We start from the raw sequence: 24,330 nt of genomic DNA, 5'->3' as shown, positions 1-24,330 counted from the left end.
TACATAATTCAGCAATTTTCTAATAATTGAAATACAGGTTGTATCTATTTTTTGTTATTATAAATAAAGCAGTTGTGAATAATTTTGTCTAGATAGGTTTCCCCCTCTTCCCTCTCCATTCTCCCTTCCTGCCCCCTTCCCCTTTATGGTAATCTTGGCATAAATTACTGCCTGTGGAATTGCTGGCTCAAAAGGTATGTTATCAGATTTGTGAATTTTATTATATATTACCATAGTCTCCCAAACACTTGCACAGATCTGTAGTTGATGCTGGTAGTGTGTTAGAGTGCCTATTTTTCTTGACATGTTAAAACTGAATTTCATAATTTTTTTGTTTCCTTTTTTTGTGTATGTAAGATGCTATCTTAAGGTTTCTACGATGTTCATCTTTCTGATTATTGAGGAATTAGAACAACTTTTCCTGTGGTTATTAAAAGTTTGCATTTTCCCTGAAAATTGTTACAGTTGCTTAGTTGAACTCAATAGTTTAGGTTGGCAGCTAAAATGTATACCACGCAGTCAAAAAATATAGCTCTGAACTGGGAACTCAGAGGGAAATAATGTAATTAGACATGCTTCCTTAAAATCTAAATGAGACTAGATACATATCTTTATGTATATACATATATATGTGTGTTTGCGGGTATTTATTTGTATCCCTACTACTGAGCACAGTGCCTGGCATATAGTAGACTCTTAAGTGCTTAATGATTTATTTCCTCCCCCAAATCAACTTTTCAAGGAATGTTCTTTAATGATTTTATTTGTTAGCTTTCAGTTATTGTTAATGTTTGGAGAAGCAGAGCTGTTAGATAATCAACCATCATTTATATTTGACCTGGGTTGGCTGCCACTATTCCTGTCCCAACCTTCTTCATTGATGCCTAAAACAGTTCCTTAAGTAGCAGATTTGGGGCAAGTCATCAGGGAGGACTCACTAATCCATTGCCTTGGTACAAGCCAACCTCACCTGGAACATTTTTTTTTAACTTTTTAGGGTTTGATACTTGATTGTTACTGTAACCTAGAAGTTTACATCTCTAAATTCTAGTTGATGTTAGGAATATAATGCTAATTGTAACACTACTTATAAATATGTGTTGTCCCTTACCTGATTTTTCTTACCCCCAAACTAGATTTATTAAAATACTTTGGTATTATTTCCCTCAAGGCCATATCAAATACAACATTTAGAAACTTGGGGGCCACTCATGCTATCAGTAGTGAATAAATTGAACTACAGAATTTTAAAATTAATACTACTCTGGGCCTCACTGCTAGAAAACTCCTTCTACCTATACAAATGAAAAACTTTCTTGTAACTTAGCCTTAGTTGTCTGGGGTCTACAGACAACTGGTATTTATCTGATATTTATCTGGTTTTTATCTGATTCTAAGGCTGGCCCCTTATTTACTACTGCATCTTGCTGCTTCTCAGTATTAGAAGATGCAGTCTAAAGTAGTATGACTATGTATTGTCATGCTGGGACTTAGTCTCCTTAAATTTTGTCTTATGACAAGACCTTTTCCCCCAAACTACAAAAACAGGGCCAAGATATCTTTGGGTGTCCAGGAGGTAGTGATTGCTTTCATATAATATATGACATTTTTATAGTGCTTTATCATTTGTAAAGGACTTTATGTAGATTCTCACTTGAGTCTTGGAACATTAGAGGCATCAGTTGAAAGTGGAAAACAGCTTCATGTAAGTTAAGTTCATTGCTAGTACTCACAAAGTAAATGTCAGGCAGCATTTGAATTCAGGATTTTTGATTTCAAGTTGTTTAATCTTATCTACTATATACCACACTGCATCCCTGAATATGCATATTTTTGTTTTAGGAGAAAAGAGCAAGCTATAATACAGAAATCCTTGAAAGCTTAGAAATTAACCTTTATGAAGGGAATTGGGTTTTTGGATTGACAGAATAGCCTTGTTGTCAAAGTAGGTTGGAGATTGACAGTAGTTTTAGATCAGAGGACTCAAGGTATTTCCAGTTTTTTTCACCTCACTAACTTGCATTACCAGTGGAGACCTGGCTGGTCTGTCCAGGCTTACTAGTGAGAGATCTGTTTGAGATTCTGGGAATTTTTCTTAAGAGAACCCTAAATTTTACATATGTTATGGAGGTGACATTTAGGGTTGTTGATTGAACAGATGCTCTATGCAGTTTTTCATTATAGAACCTTAAAATAGGATGCCATTTTTATTTTCTTGAAATTCTCCATTACTCCACAGAAAACACAATTGCCAATCATTAGGAGGAAGATCTGGCATTGTTGCAATGATTAATGATCAAGGCTCACTCAATCCTTGGAGGTCTGTGGGACTTCTTAAAGGAGGGACCAATTTGGTATCAGTGTATACTGGTATCACACTTTTTGTACTTCGGTAAACTTGTCTGCTCCTTACCTGGATTATTTGAGAGGTACCTAGAAGGATTTAATGTTACTGTACATCGAGTATGTCTGGTTAGACTGTTACATAAAAGGTGGGTATGTTGTATTTATTTTTTTTTCCCAAAAATTTAGGGGTTGAGAGGGGAAACACCGAAGAGGAAAGTAATAAATACTTGATCCAATGTTCCCAGCAAAGAGGAAGGAACCCAGACCCATTAAGTGAACCAGACTTTTAAGTGAAAAATTTCTTAGTGGAATTTCATATAAAAAGAGAAGTGACCACATACGTTCCAGAAAACATTAGACAGAAGAGAGCAGAGCATAGGAGTTCCTTGTGAATAGGTGAGTTTCATGCACTGCTTTTCCCGATGCTGAAGAAGGCCTGGCCAGTATCCTGGTTTTTAACCTGTGTTCTGGCTGAAGCTGTGTGGTTTCAAGACTTGTTTCACCACGTGTGTGCCCAGAGCACCTCCACCAAACCGCACGGTGCACCTTGGCACGCTGGACCTGCCTTTGGAAACCTTGCGCTGTAGAACTGTCACCGTGCAAGGTGCACCCAAGGGGACAAATCCCCTGGATCTCCAGTGGGTCCGGAACCTCGGCTTCCTGCCTTCGGCCCCCCTCCCACCAGGGGAGCGCAGAGCCGCACGTTCGGCCGGCCGGCAGCTGGGCATGCTCAGTGGGCAGCTCTCGTTGGGGGGAGGGGGGAGGTGGCGAGTGAAGAAGTCTTGGCTCTTCACGAGCTCGACCTCCTCAGCTGAGGCTCCAGCCCCGGCCATTTTTGGACTCGCGGCTGCCTCCCGGGGCTCAGGCAGACCTCCGATGCAGCCCTGAGTAGCCGCAATTCGGTGTCTCCCAGGCCCCGGCGCGGGCGGCAGGGCAGGCGCGGGCAGGGGCGGAGCGCGGCGGGGCGGGGCGCGCCGGCCCGGCCCGGGGCGCGCTGGGGGAGGGGAGCCGCGGAGGGGCCGGGGCCGGGGGCGGGAGCGGAGTCAGGGGGGTGGGGTCACCGGCGGCGGCACCCGCCCGAGGGCGGGGGGCAGAGTGGTGTCGGGGCGGCTAGGCGGCGGGCCCTGCCCCCGAGGGGGAGAAGTGGCGACTCCGGGGGCCGGCGCCAGGGCTCTGCAGCGGTCTGTGGGGCCGCCGCGGGCCCCTTCGTCGGGCGGCCGTTCGCGTGCATGGTGATCCGGGACGGGGCCGCCGCCGCCATCTCCTCCTCCTCTTCCTCCTCCTCCGCTGCCGCCTCCTCCTCTTCCTCCTCCTCCTGGGTCGGGCCGATCCCCTCCCCGCGGCCGCCTCCTCCTGGGCTGGGCCCGTGGTGCCTCGTCCCCTCCCCGAGCCGTTCCTGCAGCCGCCGCCGCCGCCTCCTCCTCATTCATCCTCGTGCACCATAGGCGGCACAGGTTCCAAGATGTCCAACCGAGTGGTCTGCCGGGAAGCCAGTCACGCCGGGAGCTGGTACACAGCCTCAGGTAGGAGGGCGGGAGGGCCCGGGCCGGGCCGAGCGGAGCCCGGCGGCCGCCGCCGCCTCCACGACTCCCCCTGCGGCCCGGGGCTGGGCGCGGCGGGGAGGAGCGGAGCGAGCGGACCGGGCCCGTCCCCAAGCGAAGGCGCTCCCCGGCACGCCGGGCTGAGGCGGGCGGCCCGAGCGGGAGAGGAGAGGGGGCTTGGCCCGGCCTCCCCCGGTGTCTTCGCCCGCGGGATCATTCCTCCTGGCCTCCACCTTTCTTTCCGCCCTATGGGCAGAGCTGACCGATCCCGCCCCGGAAGCCGGGGCCAGAGCTGTCGGTAACCCCGAGCCCTGGCCTCCCATTCACCCTGCGAGGGGGGCAGGAGAGGGGCAGGCAGCCCTGCCGTGGAGGGCATTTCCTCCTCTTACCTCCGAGAAGAGAAAGGGGGCAGACCCTCTCCCACTGTCCTTCGTTTCCTCTGAGTCACGGGTAGGACCCTCCCTCCCCTTCTCCTTACTCAGGAGGGAGGGGAATCCCCGGCCCGCCTGTCCTGGAGAAGGGACATGCTTCCTTCTCCCTTTTCCCTTTCCCTTCTTCCCTGGGTTTCTCCTCTCAGCTCCCAAGACTCGAGGGAGTTCTCTCCCTCCGGAGCCTCTTCCTGCCCCCCTCACACCTTCTGCTGTAGTCTCTTGTTAAACTACCCGGGATAGTTTAGAAAGCGAGGCAGATTCCTTACCTCCTTTCCACCCTCCCCACTCCTCGAAGGCTTAGAGTGAGGGTGTAGACGGAGCAGATGTGTTGAGAAGCCCGTCCTCTGCCATCCTCTTTGCTTCGCCTAGAAGCGTGCCCTTCTTTGGCGGTGTGGGGATGGATTACAGGAGGCCTTTTTTGTGTGTGTGTGTGTGTGTGTGTGTGTGTGTGTGTGTGTGTGTGTGTGTGTTGGGGGTGGGGCAGTGATTAAGCCCAGGCCCGGGGTAGCCTGTTGGCTCTTTTGTCAGGGTTTTGCTGTAGCTGTCATTTACCCAAGGGGCAGCTCGAGGTGGCATCAGCACCCATCTCTTCCATAGTCCCTCGGCACCCTGCAGTTGCTAAGGCTAGCTCCATAACAAACTAGTCCAGCTTAGAGAGACTAAGCCGTGCATGCTCTCTGTGTGTCTTCAGCAAATGCATTAGTATGTTCTGTGTAGGAGGAAGAGATGCCATTGTTGAAACTTCTATTTCTCAGGTGACTTTTTTGAAGTTGTTTGTCAGATGCTCTGGTTTGTAACTATCTATAATTTCTTATTGAATCTTAGATTTTTACCCTATATTTGGGTTAGAACAGTGACATGCGGTGGGAAAACAAAGGGATTTAGAAAAGTTACAGGCTCAGAGTTTGCCAAACTGGTTCATAAATACATCTCACTGATTCATTTCAGAATTTTATGTTATGAAAAAATATGTAAAGGAATTGTGCTGGTGAGTTTTGCATATAGCTGTGGTTCACTGTTAAAGGCGATATTTTATAGTTAGAGTGCTTTCTTCTGTGGACCTTAAAGTACTTCATAAACACTTAATTGATTCTCACAACCTGAGAATGTCAGTTGTGCTATTCCTGCTCAACAGATGGGGAAGCAGATGCAGAGAAGTTGTGATACCCCTAGCACCATGCAGTAAGCCAGTGAGTGGCATGGCAGAACAGAATCTGGAAACTTACAATGTTTCAGCCTTCAGAGCCCCTGCTCAGACCTTTAGACTAGCAGTTCTTACAGTGAGGGGTTCCGTTCTCAAAATGTGATCTGGGACCTCTGAGACCCTGTCAAGGAGTGTGTGAGGTCAACACTATTTTCAAGGTAATTAAGATCTTAATTTCTAATATGATAAATATTGATAAATATAATCACATAAACAAGGATCTTTCTCAGTAATTTTTAAAGCATAAAAGGGTCCTAAGGGCAGAAAGTTTGAGAATTACTGTTCTAGACTCTACTACCAATTAAAAAAAAATGTGGACAATTAATGTTCGTCTTCTGTGATGTAGGCAATTTACCTGCAATGTTATCCAGGTTTTCTCTTTATAAATTTTTAGACGAGCCAGCTTCTCAGTACTGACATTATGGACTAGATTTTTTTTGTCTTATTTTTTTGACAGTTTTACCCATTCTCATTTTTTTGAGTTTTGAATCAGACCTGTGATTTTATTGGCATAAGGAACTCATGATGAGGAAATTTTCTTTACCAGTTCAGATAGGCACGTGAGTCTTAAAAGTTCCTGGGGTTTTTAGAGCTTAAATGACTTGGACTGGCTCACTCAGCCATTGCCAAAGGCCTGATTTGCATCCAGTTCTTCTGACTATTGAGATCGACTCTCTATCCACTATTTGATGCTGCCTCTCACAGTTTCCTAAGTGATAAAAATTTTTTTTCGGTAGTTTTACATGAAAAACTACATGACTTTTCAGGCTTCTTTTGTGGAGAGGGCTTGAGTGGAATCTGGGTTCATATTCTGGCTCAATAGTTACGTTGCCTTGGGCCAGTCACAAAATTTATAGATTACAGGTTATAGATTATGGATTATACATGTAAGGATCTGGAAGAGACTTTGGTGGTTATCTAATTCAAGCCCTTCGGTCCCTGAGAGGTGTCTAGTTGCCTAAGGTCACACAGATTTTAAGTGGCAGAGCTGGGGTTGGACTTATGTCCTCTGATTCCAAATCCAGGGCTCTTTCCACAGCTCTTTCCTGCCTCAAGTTGATGAACTTCTTCAAGCCACATTTTTTTTTACTGGTTATTGGAAATCCTATCACCTGTAGACTTTGATTCTTTGGAATTTGTGAGGTCCAAATGAGATAATTTATTTTAAATGCCATATGCATAAATACCTTTTAATGTTATTGTTATTATAGCTTTCTGAAGGAACCCTTCTGTTCATGGCTTCCAATTTATCGTGTTTGAGTGTGTGTGTGTGTGTGTGTGTGTGTGTGTGTCTTGTTTGTACATTGTTGTTTGCGTCCCCCCTTCCCCAGACTGAGGGATTCTTGAGAGCAGCAATTGGTCTTTTTTTGCCTTGTTAGAACAGAACCTGGCACCTAATAGATGCTTAATAAATTATCATTGACTTATTGATTGGAGATTCCTTGATAATAGGTGTGTAAAATATAGTGACTTAAAATTTGGACTTGAAATGTTGCTTTCTTCATTGTAATTCTTTAAATATTTTAAGAGCCCCTTAAGGTCTTCTAGCTTAAGAAGTCTCGATTACTTCTTTTTACTAACAATGAACTGTTATAATTTAATTAAAAATTTAAGATAAAGACTTCCTTTTCTTGATATCAATGAAATAATTTGGGAAATTGCCTATATGGATTCTATGGAGGAAAAAAGTTAAGCATTTATTTTGTATTAAAAAAAGATTAGGTGATTTTTAATAGAAAGTAGATGAAAGATTAGCACAGAATCTATAAAATTATCTTTCTTCTACTTAATTTATTTCTATCTGGGATCATAGGGTTATAGAGTTAGAGTCAGAATATATAATACTTATATTACTTTTTGTTAAAATGTTACTTGTTACTGTTTGGGTAGAGAATTTGCTTAAAAAAGCACAAAGAAACCAAAAAAAACAATTTTGTAGTAGTTGATTATCACTTCATAGTAGTTGCTTATCACTTCATAATAATAGCTTAATTTACTGTGTACTTAAAGAAAAACTATAGCATTTTAATGTCTGTAGGATTCTTTCCTTAGAACAACCATTTGAGATAAATGGTATATGTATTTTTTAAAATTATTTTATAGATGAGGGGATGATCTTAGAGAAGTGACTTAGGCTTTAAAATGTCAGACCTGAATTCAGGTTTCCTGATGTAATCAGTGCTTTTTTACACAAGGCTGTTTTTCTGGTTCCCAACATATTTGTGTTCATAAGTGTAAATTCAGATAAATATCAAACACAAATTCACATATTTGTCAGTATAAATGTTTTAAGTAGAATGCTTTCTTTTCTTTTTTTTGCTTGAATTATCAAGCTAGGAAGGACTAGATTTGATTTGGTTCAAGTCCTGTATGTGTTACCATTTGTGTAAATTTGGGAAAATTACTTCATCTTGCTGTTGCTCATTTTTCCCAGCTATGAAATTAGGGAGTTGATTAGGTGGTCTCTTAAGTTCTTCTAGCTCCAAAGTACTATGAGTCTATAAATCAATGCCCAAAGTGATACAATTGTTTAAAGAAGTTTAGGTGGAAGTGTTTGCTTTTTTTTTGTGTGTGTGTGTATGTGTGTGTGTGTGTGTGAGAGAGAGAGAGAGAGAGAGAGAGAGAGAGAGAGAGAGAGAGAGAAAGACTTTATAGAGAAGTCATGGATGAACAGAGTATTCATTTGGGGTTATAGTGTGAGATGATGCTCAAAAAGTAGATATGAAACAGATTGTGGAGGTCCTTGAATGTCAGACTTCAGAGTTTGGATCTTATTTTGTAGTCAGTGGGGAGACATTGACATTTTTTGAACAGAAGAATAACTTAATCAAAGTGGCACTTCAAGAAGATTAACCTGGCAACCATGTATAGTATGAACTGGAGGAAGTAGAGACTAGAGACATGGAGACCATGTAAGATGATAATGGCTTGAACTCGGTGACAGTAATGAGGATGGAAAAGAGAGGAGGGAATTCATAAAGGAAAATACTGTGAAAAAAGACTCATTAGGATTTGGTCAGTGATAGGGTAAAGGACCAAGGGAATGGATAGAGACATCAAAGATGCCTTGGGAATGCAAAATTAGAACACATTGATATGTTGGTTGAAAAATAATAGCAATAAAAATGTGTAAGGACACAGAAGGAAAAATTATTGAATGGAAAAGACGACTCAGTAAATTAGTTGAAAGTGTGGCTTAATGAAAAGAGTGCTGGAGTTGGAGTTACAAGACTTGGACTCATTCTCACACTGAATTACCCTTTTTATACCCCTGGTTTCCATTTGTGTAAAACAGAGATAATAATATTTGTACTTTCTACCTCATAGGGTTGTAGTGAAGAAAAGCACTTTGGAAAACTTAAGAATATTATAGTCATGTTAGCTTTTATAAGTAATTGTTATTTTATCAAAATTTGAAATTTTTATCTCTTGTGAAATGTCAACAAGTGTTAAGAACCTACTACGTACAGTCACTGTGCTAAGCATTATACAAAGAAAAGGCAAAAACAGTGCCTACAGTCAAGTAGCTTGTAACTTGAAGGGAAGATATTTAAAGATGTATACATATATATATATATATATACCTTTATATATATGTATATATATACATATAAAATAAGATGTATATTAAGACAAGACATAGACAGGACAAATTGGTGATAATCAACAAAGGAGAGACAGTGGCATTAAAAGAGATCAGGATTTCATCTGACACTTGAACGAAAGCCAGGAGGCAGAGATGAGGAGAGAGAATTTCAGGTATGAGGGGTAGATTGTGAAAATAGGCATAGAGCAACGAGATGGAGTAGGGATGGGGAATCTGTAGCCTTAAGACCACACGTGGCCTTCTAGGTTCTTGGATCTAACTTTTGACTGAATCCAAGTTTTACAAACAAATCCTTTTATTAAGGGGATTTGTTCTGTGAAGTTTGGATTCAGTCAAAGGGCCACACTTGAGCACCTAGAGGACTATATGAGAGACCTTGAGGCTGCAGGTTCCTCACCCCTTAGGAGTATTTTATGCCAAGAACAACAAACAAGGAGGCCATTGTCACTGGATTACAGGGTCAGGGGAGTAAACTGTGAGAAGACTAAAAAGATAGGAAAGGGATTGGTTATTAAGATCTTTATAAACTGAACAGAGAATTTTATATTTCATCTTGGAGGTGATCAGGAGCTACCAGAATTTATTGAACAGAGGGGTAATGTAGTCAGACCCACACTTTAGGAAGAATGTGGAGATGGTTGAGGTAGTGAGACCAATCAGAAGAAGCCTTTTGCTTGTCCAGGTATGAAGTGATGAGGTGACAATGGTAGAGTAAAGAAGGGGTCTTGTATACCAAAGATGTTATGAAGGTGGAATTGACAGGACTTAACAGTAGATTGGGAATCATGGATGAGAGTCCAGGATGACATTTAGGTTGTGAGCCTGGGTGACTGGGAGGATGGTGTTATCCTTAATAATATAAAGGAAGTTAGCGTGGGAAACAAAGGAAGGAGTTCTGTTTCCATAGGGTTAAAACTCCTCCCAGCTTTGAGTGGTGGCAGTTAATCAGAGTTGTGAGGGAGCATGGCCAGGTAAAAAGGTTAGAAACTTGTGCGCGAGCTTGATTTGAGGGAAAGGCAATCAGAGAGGAGAACATAAAGTCACATTACTGATAGATGGTGTGGCAGGAAGTTCAACAGTATAAAGTGCTTTCATTGGTCTGAACAGATTGTAGTCTTTTTGTAGTCTTACTTGGGAGCTACCTGTTGGGGGAATGAATGTAGAAATTAATGAAAGCTTTCCTGGTTTCACAATGTGTTGTTCTTTGTTTAAAGTGAGCATGTTTCTCACACTTAGGGACTTGTTGGTTGGGCTCATTTCTCACAGAAAGGGGAGGAGTGTTTGAAGGGAAAGATGATGAGTTCAATTTTAGACATGTTGAATTTAAAATGTCTGTAGGACATTCAGTGTGAGAGGTCTAATAGGCAGTTGGAAAGGCTAGACTGGATTGGTAAATAGATCTGAGAATCAGCAGCATAGAGGTAATTCAGTCCATAGGATCTGTTGAAATGGCCAAATGAAATAATATAGAGACAGAACAGAAGGGCTCACAACAGAGCCTTAAGGACATCCACTGAGAGCGATTGTGACCTTGAGACTGATGAGTAAATAATGTTTTTGTGGTTCTCTCTCTCTGTAATTTAATAAATAGGCAGATTGGGAAGGGTAATTAGTTGGGGTTAAATGTTTATCTTCTGTGCTTTGTAATTAGCATTATACCTCTGCTTATTGTGATTCTTTACAGAAACATGTTGAGTATGACAATCTAGGATTATATGAGTTATATTTAATTTTTTTAGAATGAACATGAATGTCAAACTGGGGAACAGTTATTTTCAGCATAACATTTACATGTTTAGGTAAATGGAAGAAGCCATGGAAAAAATTTGTGGAAATAGATGTTATTTATTTGAAACAGATCTTGGATTAGGTTCTTATCTTTTTGTGAGAAAGGATCTACTTTTTTTATTTTTCCTGAAGTCTTCCATCACAGTGGTTTATGGGAAAGTTGGGGTTACTTCTAAATATCTGACCTTGTCTGGGATGATGATAACTGTTTTGGAGGCTTATGATTGGGAACCAGTTAGTGTACTGGCTAGAGATCTCAGAAGTAAGTTATATAATCTAATTTGTTGGTGTATGGTTATTATATTAATTGATACTTCAATTTAAAAAAAAACAACACCCCACAAACAGCACAGTACTCATTTTTTCCTTTAATGGCTTTTTGTTATTTTGCGAAGTTGAATGTAAATGAGTGGACAGCTAGGTGGTCCAGAGAATAGAGTGCTAGTCCTGGAGGCAGGAAGACCTGAATTAAAATTCATCCTCGGACACTTATGAGCTGTGTGACCCTGGGCAAATCACTTAACTGTTTGCCTTAGTTTCCTCATCCGTAAAATGATCTGGAGTAGGAAATGGCAAACCACTCCAGTATCTTTGCCAAGAAAAACCCCTAAAAGGGGCCGTGAAGAGTAGGAAACAAGTGAACGATATACAGAGTGTAAATGAACTTTTATTCTGAATTGGTGTTGCTCTTAGCTTTCATGTTCAACCTGTTGGCAAAGAGATTTTCACTGACTGAGGTAGTTTCTGAACTTTTAGTTTTTTTTTTTTAAATGGCAGTTATTTTGCATCAGTTAAACTTCTCCAAGGTATGTTAGTAATCACAGTCAATATGTTAACATTTATCCTTTTTAAATTTTTTAGAGTCGTTAGGTTAAGATTGGAGTTGGTATAACTGTACATAGTGTTGACACATCTTTATTCATTCTATAATTTGGCATTGATTTTAGCTTGCGTGTGGTTAGAAGGAAGATTTTTTCAGATATTCCTTTTTGTCGATGACTTTGTAGTGATTATGTTAACCCCTGAACACTATAAGGCTGCCTCATTGAGATCTGTCCAGAAGAGTGTGTACACTTAGTAGTACACTTCTGCAAGCAGAAGAAGAATGAATGTTAGCCACAGTAGGACTTGCAGTTAAATTGGAAATCCATTAAATTCATCATTATATATTCAATGTAGATAGATTTGAGCTAGAGTTAAATAGAAGGAAGATATTAGGCTTGAATGAATTTTGGAAAATGCTCCATCCTCAGGTATTCCCTTCTCCTGAACCATTTTTTTATATAATTCCTAGTGATGCTATGTAACTGAAATGTGGAACATTGTGATATAAGGAGAATTAGATATACAGTTTGGAGGCTAATGGAAATATATCTGATGGTAAGGAATGGGTTGTAAAATATCATTGATGATTTGATTGATAAGTAGTATAAAGGATATCATCAGAGATGTGCATAATTGAAATTGGAAGTGGGCTGGTTATGTAGCAATAGTGAGTTATGGCCTGAGTGACTGTATTGGTAGTCATGACATGCTGTAGGAACCAAAGGAAGGTCTCAGACATTTTCTGGAAATGTACGAGGAAGAAGCACACAGATTGAGAAAGCAAGGATGAGTTGTGATCTGCATCAATTGAAGGGAGGATTTGGGTCTATGAGGGCACAGAACTAGTGGAGTATAGCAAAAATGTTTTTGCTTTTTAAATTACTTTTTTTAAATTTCACTTTATTACTTTTTAAGCAGTTATTTCGTTTGGTAATACTAAAGTTTTTGGGCTCAAAACCCCATTAATCTTTTGTATTTTTAGGCATATGGCTTTGTCTTTTGTTCCAGGGAGTCAGAAGAAATTTGTGAACAGTTCTATGGTTTATAATTAATGAGAGCACCACTAGTTGCTCTGCTGAACAACTTTACTGAGTAAAGATGCAATTTAGTGACTTAAAAAATTCAAAAGTTCATTTCTAACCAAAGAGAGTTTATAATATGCTGTTCTTTTCTTTTTTTATTACATATTTATTTACTTTTTGCCCTGAAGACAAAATTACCTAGCAAAGAATGCATGAATATCAAGGTTAAGCTTGATAGAACTGACAATCTATTTTCTAGTACCTTTCTTTATTGGCTTTTCAGATTTAAAACCCTGACTAACTTGACTTTAAACCCTATCTCTGATGAAGCAGTTTGGCATATAGTAATAAAGAGCTTGTGAGCAGTCAGAAAATTTAGGTCCTGATTAGTTTTGGGCAAAACACTTAACTTTTTCTGAGTCTCAGTTTCTGTATCTGTAAAATGGATATACCAGTACCTGCCTTGTCTACTTAGGGTTGTTCTGAGGATAGCTTATGTAAAGGTGGTTTGAAAACTGCTAAGTTCTATACAAATAAAAATTATTAGTAGTTAAGACATATATTGGGAAGCATGTTGGATTTGAATTCAGGAGAGACCTGGGTTTGAATCTTATTTCTGACATTAGTTGTGGCAGATTGGCAAGTTATTTAAGTCCTTGAAGTGTTACTTTCTTCAGGATGGATCAGATGAGGATCAAATGAGATAATATATGTGAATTTGAAAACCTTAAAATGTGTTGTAAATGCAATTCTTCTTCTTCTTCTTCTTCCTTTTTCACCTTTTTCCAGAATGTAAGTTTCTAGTGGTGCTTTTCTGAAAGAACAAGGTCTTTTTCTTCAGGGAATCTACAAACCTCATTGAGAAGAATATTTTCTATCTCTTGTCTCTCCCCGCCTCTCCCCCCCCCCCCCCCCCCAAGACCTCCCCAGGCAGTCAGGGTTAAGTGTCTTGCCCAGGGTCACTCAGCTACTAAGTGTCTAAGATCCTATTTGAACTCAGTTCCTCCAGACTCAAGGGTAATATGGGTATTCTTTTCAGCCATCATAACCCATCCATGCCTAACCATTCTATGAGACTCTTATCCATGCCTTCCCATAAATCTGAGCCTTTTTTTTTTTTTAAACACAAATTAGAAAATGCCTTTACTTCATTTCAGGTTTTTCAGTTTTTTGAGCTAAGTATAAAAATGAAATCTCTTTTGAGTCAATAAAAAGGTGGGTCTTTATAAATATTATGTTAACACTTAAGGTTTGCAAAACATAATGGAAAGAAATCGGCAGTATTCAGGGAAGCACCATTTTCAACATTTAGGGACCTTAGGTGGTATTGGAATTTATATCCTTGTTGAAGCCAACCTTTCTGGGTTTTGAATGTAAAAGTGATCATTGGTAGAACCTTGGCTACTTTGAGTTAAAAGAGACCTTTAAAGTTGTCTAGTTTCTAGTTGGTGGCAAAGTAGGGCCAGAACCTGCATTATTTTATTTCTAGTCCAGTGTTATTCCAAATTATATATGCATTTTAACCGTTATTTTAACAGTTATTTCATATGCTTTGGGCTTTAGAAATGAGAGTACATTGTAGCAGCATAATTTTAGTGGCTAGCCTGCTGTACTTCGAATCAGACCTGGCTTCCACTTCTGCGTCAGACATTCATTTAGTAGTTAATGTAATTATTGAAGTTGGAATACTACTACCACCTCTCAGGATTGTTGTATAGAAAATGCTTTGTAAAACCTAGAGCACCATGTAAATATGAGTAATGTTAATTCTTATTTTAGGCAGAGCCCTCAATTGAGTTAGGGCAAAACAATAAAATTTAAAGCAATATTGTAAAGGTTTGATTCAGATGTGGCCAGTAGGATTTGGGCCATTTTAAAGAAACTAATTTTAATATAGTTTCTAAATTTTGTTATGTAGTTTTTTCTGGGCATCATTTTTTTTTTTTTAACAGTAATTGAAAATTATACCAGCTGCGTCATGGATGATATTTTATGTATGCTTAAATATTTTCGTAGTTGTTGATTGAATGAAAAAAGCAAGAGTTTTGGTGAAGATATTGACTTTATTTTTATTAATTGTTACTGAAGCAGTATTTCAAGAATGTTGTGTCTTAAGAACTGGAAATCTGACAAAAATTTTGTATTCAGAAATAAAATCACATACAAGATATTACAAAAGACAATAATTAAAATGTTTGCCTGTCTCATTGGGATTATCTGATGCCAGTTTTAGCACCGTTTAGGAACAAATTTAGTTTTGTAACCATAAATGCTAACCCAGGGATTTGCCTGTGCTATATGTATTATAGGGAAATTATTACTAATGAATTTTCTAAATGCTGAGGGGAAATGTATATAATTTATTTAAAATACTTTTATTGCTGTCTTTTATTTTTACATCATCTGCTTTTCCCAGCTCCTTTCCCCCTCCATTTTTTTCTTCCCTCAGCCCATCCCATTTAATGAAGAGCAAAGAAGAATAAAAATCCAGTTCAGCAATACCATTCGACTGAGTCTGATATTGTAATTTAATGAGGAATTGATAAGTTCCCCACCCTTGCAAAGAAGGGTGGGAGATGCCTTCTTAGATCTCTTCTTTAGGGGTTAACATGAGTCATTAGACACTGCATTCATTTCTTATTCTTGTTATTATTCTTTCCATTTATGTTGTTATAGTTCTGTATATTTTCCTGGTTCTGCTTCTTTTTGCAGTATGGCTTCCTATTTGTCTCTCTTCCCTTTCTTTGTCATCTCTATCTTCTGGCTTTCTTCAAGAGAACTCATATCCTGTCTCTTTGCAAGCAGTGTTTTGCCCAGTATCCATCATTTAGTGCCTTCCCTCCAAGATTGCCTCCAGTTTTCCTGGTATGTATCTTGTACATAGTTGTTTTAATGTTGTCTCCTTTCTTAGAGTAAAGGGGAGATACTGAGCTCCTTGAAGACAGGGATTGTTTTTGCCTTTTTTTTGGTATTCTTAGAACATAGCACAGTGCTTGCACATAGAAGTGCTTAATGAATGCTTGTTGATCACTTGGCTAACCATATTCATCGTTTTTTATGGTGTATATTCACGTTCCACAGTTTGTTTAACCAGTTCCCATTCATTGGGCATTTTCTTTGCTTAATTCTTTGTGATTACAAAAAACTACTGCTATAAATATTTTGGTATATATAGGCACTTTCTTTACCTTTTACCTTCTTGATATGCCTAGTAGTGAGACCTCTGGGTCGAAGGGTATGGACATTTTAGAATTTAACATAATTCCAGATTGCTTTCCTGAATGGTTGGATCAAGTATAACTTACTTTTAACTTTCTAAGTGAATTATAGCAGCTCATTTAACAAAAAAAAACCACTTCATCTTTTAAAAGTTTTAAAAATTAGAGTGCATATATAAGATGACATTTTCTTTAGTGCTTATGGATGTAAATAAAAACTGCTAATGTAGGTCATAGGATTTTAAAACTGGAAGGGATTAATTTGCTCCCCTTGTCATCCCCTCTGCCCACCCCCATACGAAGCATGTTTTGTCTTTTTGCTCATTATCTGTACATTTTTACTGATTTGTCTTTTTCCCAAAAATTACCTTTCCTCCTCACATTCCTGAGAACAATACTGTCCTTCCAGTCATCTAGGTTCAAAAACTTGGAGTCATTTTACATTCCTCTTTCTTTTTGGTTCTTTCCACCGCCATCTAAACACTTGTCAAGTCTTGTCGGTTGTACCCTCTCAGCATCTCTGCCATCCTTCTTCCTCTGCTTATCTCTATTCTAACCAAGGCCAGGTTAGTCACTTCTTCTATGAACTTTTGCATGGACTTTTGCAGTAACCTCTTAATTGGTCTACTTATCTCCTTCTCTGTACAACTTGTCTTCCATATAGCTGCCATTAAAAAACCCCCCAAAAACCTGTTAAATGTGGAATGTAGAATTACAGGTTGTTTTTTTTTTTCCCTACTTGAGGGTGTTGTTAGAAACATACGTTTCTTTTTATGATGGTAACTCTTTTTGCCATCCACTTTTAGGAAGATATACTTTATACATTATTTATTCATGTTTTCACCCCTTTACTTCCTGAATTTTACTTTGTCTTTATTATGATGTTCTTTTGTTCAATTTTCCCTCTTCTTAGTCTGGCATAGTAACAGGGCTAAATTTTGGTCTTTTTCTAGTGAATTCACAGCTTATGTATGACATCTTTTGTTTCTGCTTTTTAAGATCATTATTATTATTATTACTGTTTTATGCCATTTATTTTGACATTTTTTTCTCTGAAGTAGGGGAAAAAGTTTTCTTGGAGTAGGGAAAAGTTGGGAACATGTAGTCACTGCCATACAGGAGTGTGGTAGTCTTGCTGTGTTGGGTTTATTCCTCTCTTCTGCTGAAATTTAAGCTGGTATTTGGATTAGAGAGAGCTGTCTGTATTAGACATCTATTTCTGAGAGCTTGCAGTCTGGGTAGAGCTTTTTTTTTTTCTTTTTTGGTGGGGAGGGAGAATGTATAAATATATAAGTGGAATTAAAACCCATATCTATGCACTATTGTGTTGTGGAGAGTTCTTGAAAGCTGTGCCAGCAGAGTACCAGTTGAGGCAGGTCCTGCCAAAATTGGAAGATAGAACTTTCTGAACTCAGACTCATGAGGACAAGTTTAACTAACGGCTAATGATATAACATTTAATTTTTTTGTAGCCATAGCAGCTCTAAATCACGCTGGGTTATCCACCTTGCTGAGGGAGGCAGTTTGGCAGAGTGGATTCCATTGTCTTTGGAATCAGAGGAGCTTCCTTTCAAAGAGATTTCCTTTCAGATTTATTTTTCAATTTCAATCCATAGTATGGCTTTTTCTTCTTTCTAATGATAGTTATTTATTGATATATTTCCCTTCTTACAGTGTTTCTTACAAATAAAAATATTCTCTGCTGACCAGCGATTATTTTTCTTGCATTAAGTGTCATTTGTCAGCAAGAACTTTTCTACCCTACAGTAGGTAGAAAAAGTTTTCTGTGTGTTAATGGATGACTAGTGACAAATTAAAAGTTCAAGTTCCATTTGCCTTATGGTCAATTAATTGGATTACACTGATTTTTTTCATTTTGAATATTTAAAACTTTAGATATATCATAGCAGATTTTTGCATTGACTTGAGACATTGGAAATACAAGGAATCTAATTTTTAATTTGTTTGCATTGTGCCCTAGCATAATAAAATGAGGTATGCTTGTAATAATGATGCATTTAATATACTACAGGATAGTTCAAAGTTGTATAACTTAACAGAATCTTATTTTTGATCTTGAGAATAACTTTATTTTTTGTAGGTGAATCATAGTTAAATTGACAGAAAACATGAGTAATCTTCCAGGTGGTATTGATTTTGTAAGAACATACATTTAGAACTAGAAGCTATCTTAGAGGTCATCTAATCCTGGCTCTTCATTTTACAGATGAAGAAATTGAGGCCTAGAGTTTAATTACTTACTTAAGCCAGGTAGAAGTGGAAGAATTGTGATTCAGACCTAGGTTTTCTGATTCCAGGCCCAACATATTTTCCGCTGTACCATGAATTGTGTGCAAGGCTAATGAGGACACATTTATCTATTGCTTTATGCATCACATAACCCTTTCCAAACAGCAGTCCTGTGAAGAAGTTTGTTCTAATGTTATTCTTTCCATTTTATAGGTGAAGAAACTGAATTCAGAGAGACTTGGTGTTTTTCTGACCCCCAAATTATCTTTTCTGTGACGTTTATTTTTCATTAAATAGAATTTAAGTTGATAAGTTTGTTACCTGCCAGTCACTCACATGGCAGGAACAAGTCAGCCCACATGCTTTATTTGCATCCCTGAAATGTCAGGAGAAGAAGGTGAGGAAGACTATCAGTGAATGGATCCATTGTGGAAAACTTATGGAAAACGTGGAAAATTATTATAGGATAGACAGTCTTGGCTCACTTGTGATCTATGTCACTGGAGGAAGTAGCCACGGACGAGATCACGGATCCAATTCTGGCACATATCCTTGTAGTTAATTTATCAGCCAATATTTATTTAGAAAGGAAATAAAAATGAATGCAGTCCAAAGGTACTTGGCATTCTGGCCCATTCTGCATGTGTTTTTACTTATCTATAACTTAAGACATTGTATGGAATTATAATTCTTAGTATAACTGCTATAACTGCTGTTATCAAGCACAAGTTGTGGTATAATTAAAAAATACAGCGATTAGAAAAGAAGTAAAACTTTTTCAAAAAAGTAGTCAATTGATAATCGTATTTATGAAGTATCTGCTATGTGCCAGGCACTGTGTTAATTGTTGGAGATATAATCTTCACTCAAGAAACATTAGCACCTTTGCTTAGGGCACTGTACTAGCAGGCCTTGAGGTTGTAAGAGGTAAAATGATGTCCTGAAGGACTTTTATAGTCAGTTAATTAGCAAGAGTTTATTAATTTCCTTTTATGTCAGACATGTTCTAGTTGCTGGCAATACAAAGCCAAGAATGAAATTGTCTTTGTCTTAAAGAAGTTTGTTTTCTTGAGGGGAGGGATGGTGGTGGCATAAATAAATATGATATAGAGTAGAATGAGAATAATTATTGAGAGATGTAGGCTAAATGCTAAAAGAAAATTTGAGGAGAAAGATCACTTTGTGATGGGGGTGTGTGTCATGGTAGACTTATGGAGGAAGTACATCTCAGTTGGACCTTGAAGGAATCAGAGACTTTAAACAGGAACAGAGACATGGAAAGAAAAATGTCAATGTGGACCAATGAAAAGTATGTTGGATTTGGAGTCAGGAACAGAATCAAACCTGTCTCTGCATCTTGCTACCTGTTTGGGTGGTTACTTAATGGATCTCAGGTTGTTCATCTGAAAAATGAGGGAGGTTGAACTTCATCTCTCAGGTTCCTTCTGGCTCTAAATGTGTAATCCTGGTCCTGTGAGTTAACAGGATGGAACCTGCACAGCTGTTATCCCTGTTGGAGAGAGCACTTGACAGGATGACAAAGACTGTGGTGTCCCCCACCCATTTTTCTTTTTTCTTCCCTTCTCTTCCCCTTCCAATCAAACATCGACAAACGTGAATGTTTCCATATACAAAAAAGAATGGAAAAAGAAGATTCTGTGTGAAAATATGAATCTTTTTTACCTACAGTTTTGTGGGGACATTGGGAAGTAAATTTAATACCCTAATACCATCACTGCCTTGCTTGTCTTTCTCCCCTTTTCAACTTTATTTTGCTGTTTTCTGTATATTTAAAAACCATGTTATTGATATTTTTTTCTTTATTCCTTCCATCTTTTTCACCCCCCCTCAAAAAAAGAAACTAAAACAAACCTCAAAAAAATTGTACTTACATATAGTCAAACAAAACAAATTCACCTGTTGGCCATGTCTGAAAATTCCTCATTGTTCACCTATAAGGGACTGGTTTTAAATGACTACTCAGTTATTTGCCAAGGTGTAGGGAGACTGTGCTACTATTGGGATATGCCCACAAATTTTTGTTTGTAAATTACGGTAAAAATATATAACCTTTGTTATTGGAGGAAGAGGCATTAGAAAGGGGCGCAGTCCAGGTAAATGACTTATGACCCTGAGATGGGCCATTAAAACACTTAAGTTTCTGATCCTGAAAAAATGATTAACCTTTTTCATTCTCAGTTTCCTCATCTGTAAAATGGAGAAAATAGTAGCACCTTTCTCACAGAATCATTTTGAGAATCAAATGAGATGAAATGTAAAGCTCTTTTTGCATACCTTAAAATAATATATAAATTAGGGGGAGTTCTGAGACTACTTATTTCAAACCCCTATTTGCACCAGATGGAGTTCCTAGATGGTGGCTGACTACTTTTCCCTTCAGGATCTTAAGGGTAACCTTGAGGGTTTGTTTTGTTTTGCAGCATAGTTGCTTACAAATGCTTACAGGTATGCTCTGCTCCCTAGTTGAATTGCAGTTGATATCAGTTAGCTAGCCAAACTTACTTAGCTTTTACAAATAGGTACTCACTAAGGTAATATATAGTAAGAACAGGGGGTACAAAAAAATTCACCTATATGGAAGGACACACTCTCCCACGAGTACCATATAGAATCCCAGGGAAATTAGAGCAAAATGTAGCAGAGAGGTAATTCACAGATCCTTGTTGCTAGAGGTCTTCTTTCCACTTTGTGGGATCCTTATGAAGTTCTCTCTAGGCATGGTATAATTTTCTGTGAGGTTCCTTTTAAAATTCTAAAGCTACATTTTTTCATCATGTGTAGTTATTCTTCTGTTTCCAATGCAGATGCTGCCATCAGTCATTGATGTTCTGGGGGATACTGCTAGAATGCCTGTGGGAAGTCCAAAATGTTCTGACATTTTGAAGTTCACATGATCATCTTCAGATCAAGTGGGGTCTGATAGACAGAGGCTTTCTCAATGGGATTCCCTTTCAGATTCTTGGCTGAAGCTGTTTTCATCACTAACCTGGCCCGATACTGGAATTCTGGGTTCCAGATTGACTTGGTATTTTATTCAAAGCCTCAGGGCATTGCTGACTCTTCAGTCAATCTTAATGTACTTCCGTGTAGCATCATTTAATTTCATTCAGTACTTGGAAGCATTTTTGCTCCATTAAGGACTTTTTAAAGTAAAAAGTGAGGATTTTTAATACTTTTGACTGATAGATTCAGTAGATATATTCTGACCTGATATATCAGTGTCTGAAGCATCCTTCTAATTTGTTACTTTAAATGGGTTGAGTACTTGATACGTTGACCTTTTCTCCCTTCTTCTCCGTACATTCTTTTCCCCTAGCTTAACATTTGCTTCCCTCAGCAGATTTCCTAGAGTGTGTTTGGCAAAATCTATTAGTTCCAAATCCTATGTAGCTTTTTGGTGAGTTGGGGAAGTTCAGCATTCTCCTTTTTGAATATCTTATGTCATACTTTATACTAAAAAGCCTTTGGAAAAAGTCTGTGGCACAGTTCCTAATCAGATTTTTTAATTAATTAAATTAATTAATTAAAATTAAAATTAATTTTAATTTTTAATTCTCCCATATGAACAGATATATAGTGATACAGTTGAACAAACAATCATTTTGCAAACCTACAGTTTTCTCTGCCTTAGTGCTTGCAAAAAGGCCTTATTCAACCCCAAAGCAGTAAAGATAGGGGAAAAAAAAGAATTAAAAAACTAAGTATCCCTTCTCAGAAGGAAAGCCTAGCCCTGACGGAGCTCAAAAAGCACAAAGAGTTCTCCCCACAGGGATTAGGAACTTTGGAAGTCACCACCTCACCCTTCAGGTTGAAAACTAAACTGACTTAAATTGGTGCTTGTATAGCAACACTGATCCATTGAAGGGAACCTGAAGTTCTTGCCCTTTTCCTGTCCCTTAAGGGGCCCTCCTGCTCTATACGCACACAGACTGTGCTTAATTGTAAACTAATTTAAAAGGAAAAGAAAAGAGGCACTTGGGTGGGTGCACAATGGTTAGAGCACAGGCCATGGAATCAGGAGAACCTGAAATGAAATGTGGCTTCAGACATTTACTAGCTGTGTGACTCTGGGTAAGTCACTTAATATTGATTGCCTCCCTCCATCCTTTCCTGCCCACACCCTCAAAAAAAAAAAAAAGAAAGAAAGGAAAAGAAAGTCAGTCTTCTTTTGGGAGGAAAGCTTAGTTCCTTTAATAACCCAGAGTATGTGGAATTTGTCCAATAGGGATTAGGGACCTGGAGTTGACTGGAAGTCACTCCCCTCACTTTTAAGTGACAAACCAAACTGCCATCTGAATGAAAACTCTTCCAGTATTCTGTCAGTGCATAAGATCATGTATCTGAGGTCTGGACAGAATCTCTAGAGTGTTTCTTTCCAAGCAAGGAACACCAGAATTTCTCATACCATTTGCAGTTCCTTTGGAGGTTTGGGTAGATTTCTTCAGGGTCCCTATATTAAAGAGCAAAAGAAAATTCCACAGAATTCCACAGGATTCCTCCCACCGTTGAGGCAGTCCTAATGGAATTCTGAACTCATCTAGCAATAGGACAAACATGTTTATTTTTGAGGAGAGGGAGTGTGGGGGGAGTATCAAGTAAGTTCTGTGTGTGTGGGGTTTCCAATAGAGGATTAAGCATTTGGAGTTGATAGGTCAGCAGGCAAACATTATCCTATGAACTTGGTGCCAATAAAAAAACACAGGTAAGCTGTTTAGCCTCATGTCACAACATAAGCCTTTTTATTGTATCCCCAGCACTTAGCCCAGTACCTGGCACCTATTAAGTAGGTGCTTAATAAATGTTTATTGACTACTAAAAGCAAAAGAAAGAAATGAACATTTATGAGCTAGGCACTAATATTTTCTGTATGCAAAATTTGTATATCTTATTAGCTACACTTCTAACATTGGATTCAGTAATACAAAGATATCAGTACATAAACACTGAAACAAGCAAAAGTTATCACAAAGAAGCTAGATTAACTTGTAAGGAGACAACACATTAGAAAATAGATTGTTCAATTATGATCTAAAACAAAGGGGAAAACATCCTTAATTTTTCTCTAGTGCATCCTGAAAGCTAGACTATCCCATAACTAGAGTTCCAGGTGGGCAGTCTTTACAGTAGGTTCCTCTAAATGTGAAGGCCCCATATTTATCACAGAAGTTCCATTTATAAGTCATGTTGGCTCTGGGCTTTCTCATCCAAACCACACTTGGCTCTCAAGTCTGGTCAGAGAAGCTGTAATTCCTTTTCCAGAAGGTTCCAGGGAGTAATTATGAGAAATTGGAGATTTTTTAGTTCTATAGCCCCTGTGCCCCCATTGGTATACTTCCCCTTTGAGTATCAATTGAAATCAATTAGCCAGCCAGACAGTCAGCTTTTAGAAATGGAACAGTTGTAATAAAACATCTTTCCAAACTGGGACACACTCTCTCACAAGTACAGAGTCCAGAGAAAAAGTGGACTCAGACTTCAAGGGCACATGTAACAAAGGAATTATTCATAGTTCCTTGTTGCTAGAAGTCCATTTTCCCTCCTGTTGGGGTGTCTTCATTAATTTACTCTTAAAGAATGATGTAGCTTTCTGTTGGGCTCCTTGTGGAATCCTGAAGCTGTCTTTCTTATTTTGTCTAGTTTATTTTGCTCTTGATGCCATTGCTGCCATTATCCATTTTTGTTTTTCAGGAACACTGTTTGGATATTCATGGGAAGTCCAAAGTCTTCCAACTTCATGATATTCACAAGGTCAGGGGGAGAAGAGGGAGGAGATAAAGACTCTCTTTTTCCTGTCAGGGTTTTGGCTGAAGCTGTGTTCATCATTAGGCTGGCCTAACACTGGCATGCTGGAGTCTGAACTGGTTTGTTAATTCATCTGCATTCCATAGGGTGTGTCTGCCTTTTTAACCAAATTTACTGTATTTCATTTATAGCATCATTTCAGCATCATTTCATTTCATCCAATAGCTGAAAGATTTTGCTCTTTACAAATTAAGAACTTTTTATTTCTAATTTAGTCCCTTTGATTCATGAGATTAGTTCTGACCTGATAAATGTGTGTCAGGGTATAGAGCATC

General features: G+C 38.8%; 1 protein-coding gene across 5 annotated transcripts in view; it reads left to right on the top strand.

Moving 5' to 3' along the window:
• The first annotated feature begins 3,732 nt into the window (after window positions 1-3,732).
• The window catches only part of MEMO1 (mediator of cell motility 1), a 119,146-nt gene continuing 98,548 nt past the window's right edge, over window positions 3,733-24,330 (top strand). Inside the window, exon 1 of one of the 5 annotated variants that reach the window (XM_072634118.1) lies at window positions 3,733-3,869. Coding sequence is in view for 2 of the 5 variants with exons in the window: in XM_072634116.1 (XP_072490217.1) it covers window positions 3,809-3,869 (61 nt within the window). In the remaining 3 variants the exon portion in view is untranslated. Of the gene's footprint in view, window positions 3,870-4,162; window positions 4,338-13,723; window positions 24,002-24,330 lie in introns of those variants that run through there. The other 4 variants (XM_072634116.1, XM_072634117.1, XM_072634119.1 and 1 more) reach the window with 4 other exon arrangements.

This window comes from Notamacropus eugenii, chromosome 1 (genome assembly GCF_028372415.1).
Source record: "Notamacropus eugenii isolate mMacEug1 chromosome 1, mMacEug1.pri_v2, whole genome shotgun sequence".
Lineage (NCBI taxonomy): Eukaryota > Metazoa > Chordata > Mammalia > Diprotodontia > Macropodidae > Notamacropus > Notamacropus eugenii.
Note: the sequence above shows the minus strand (reverse complement) of the source record. Positions and strands in the feature narration are given on the sequence as shown.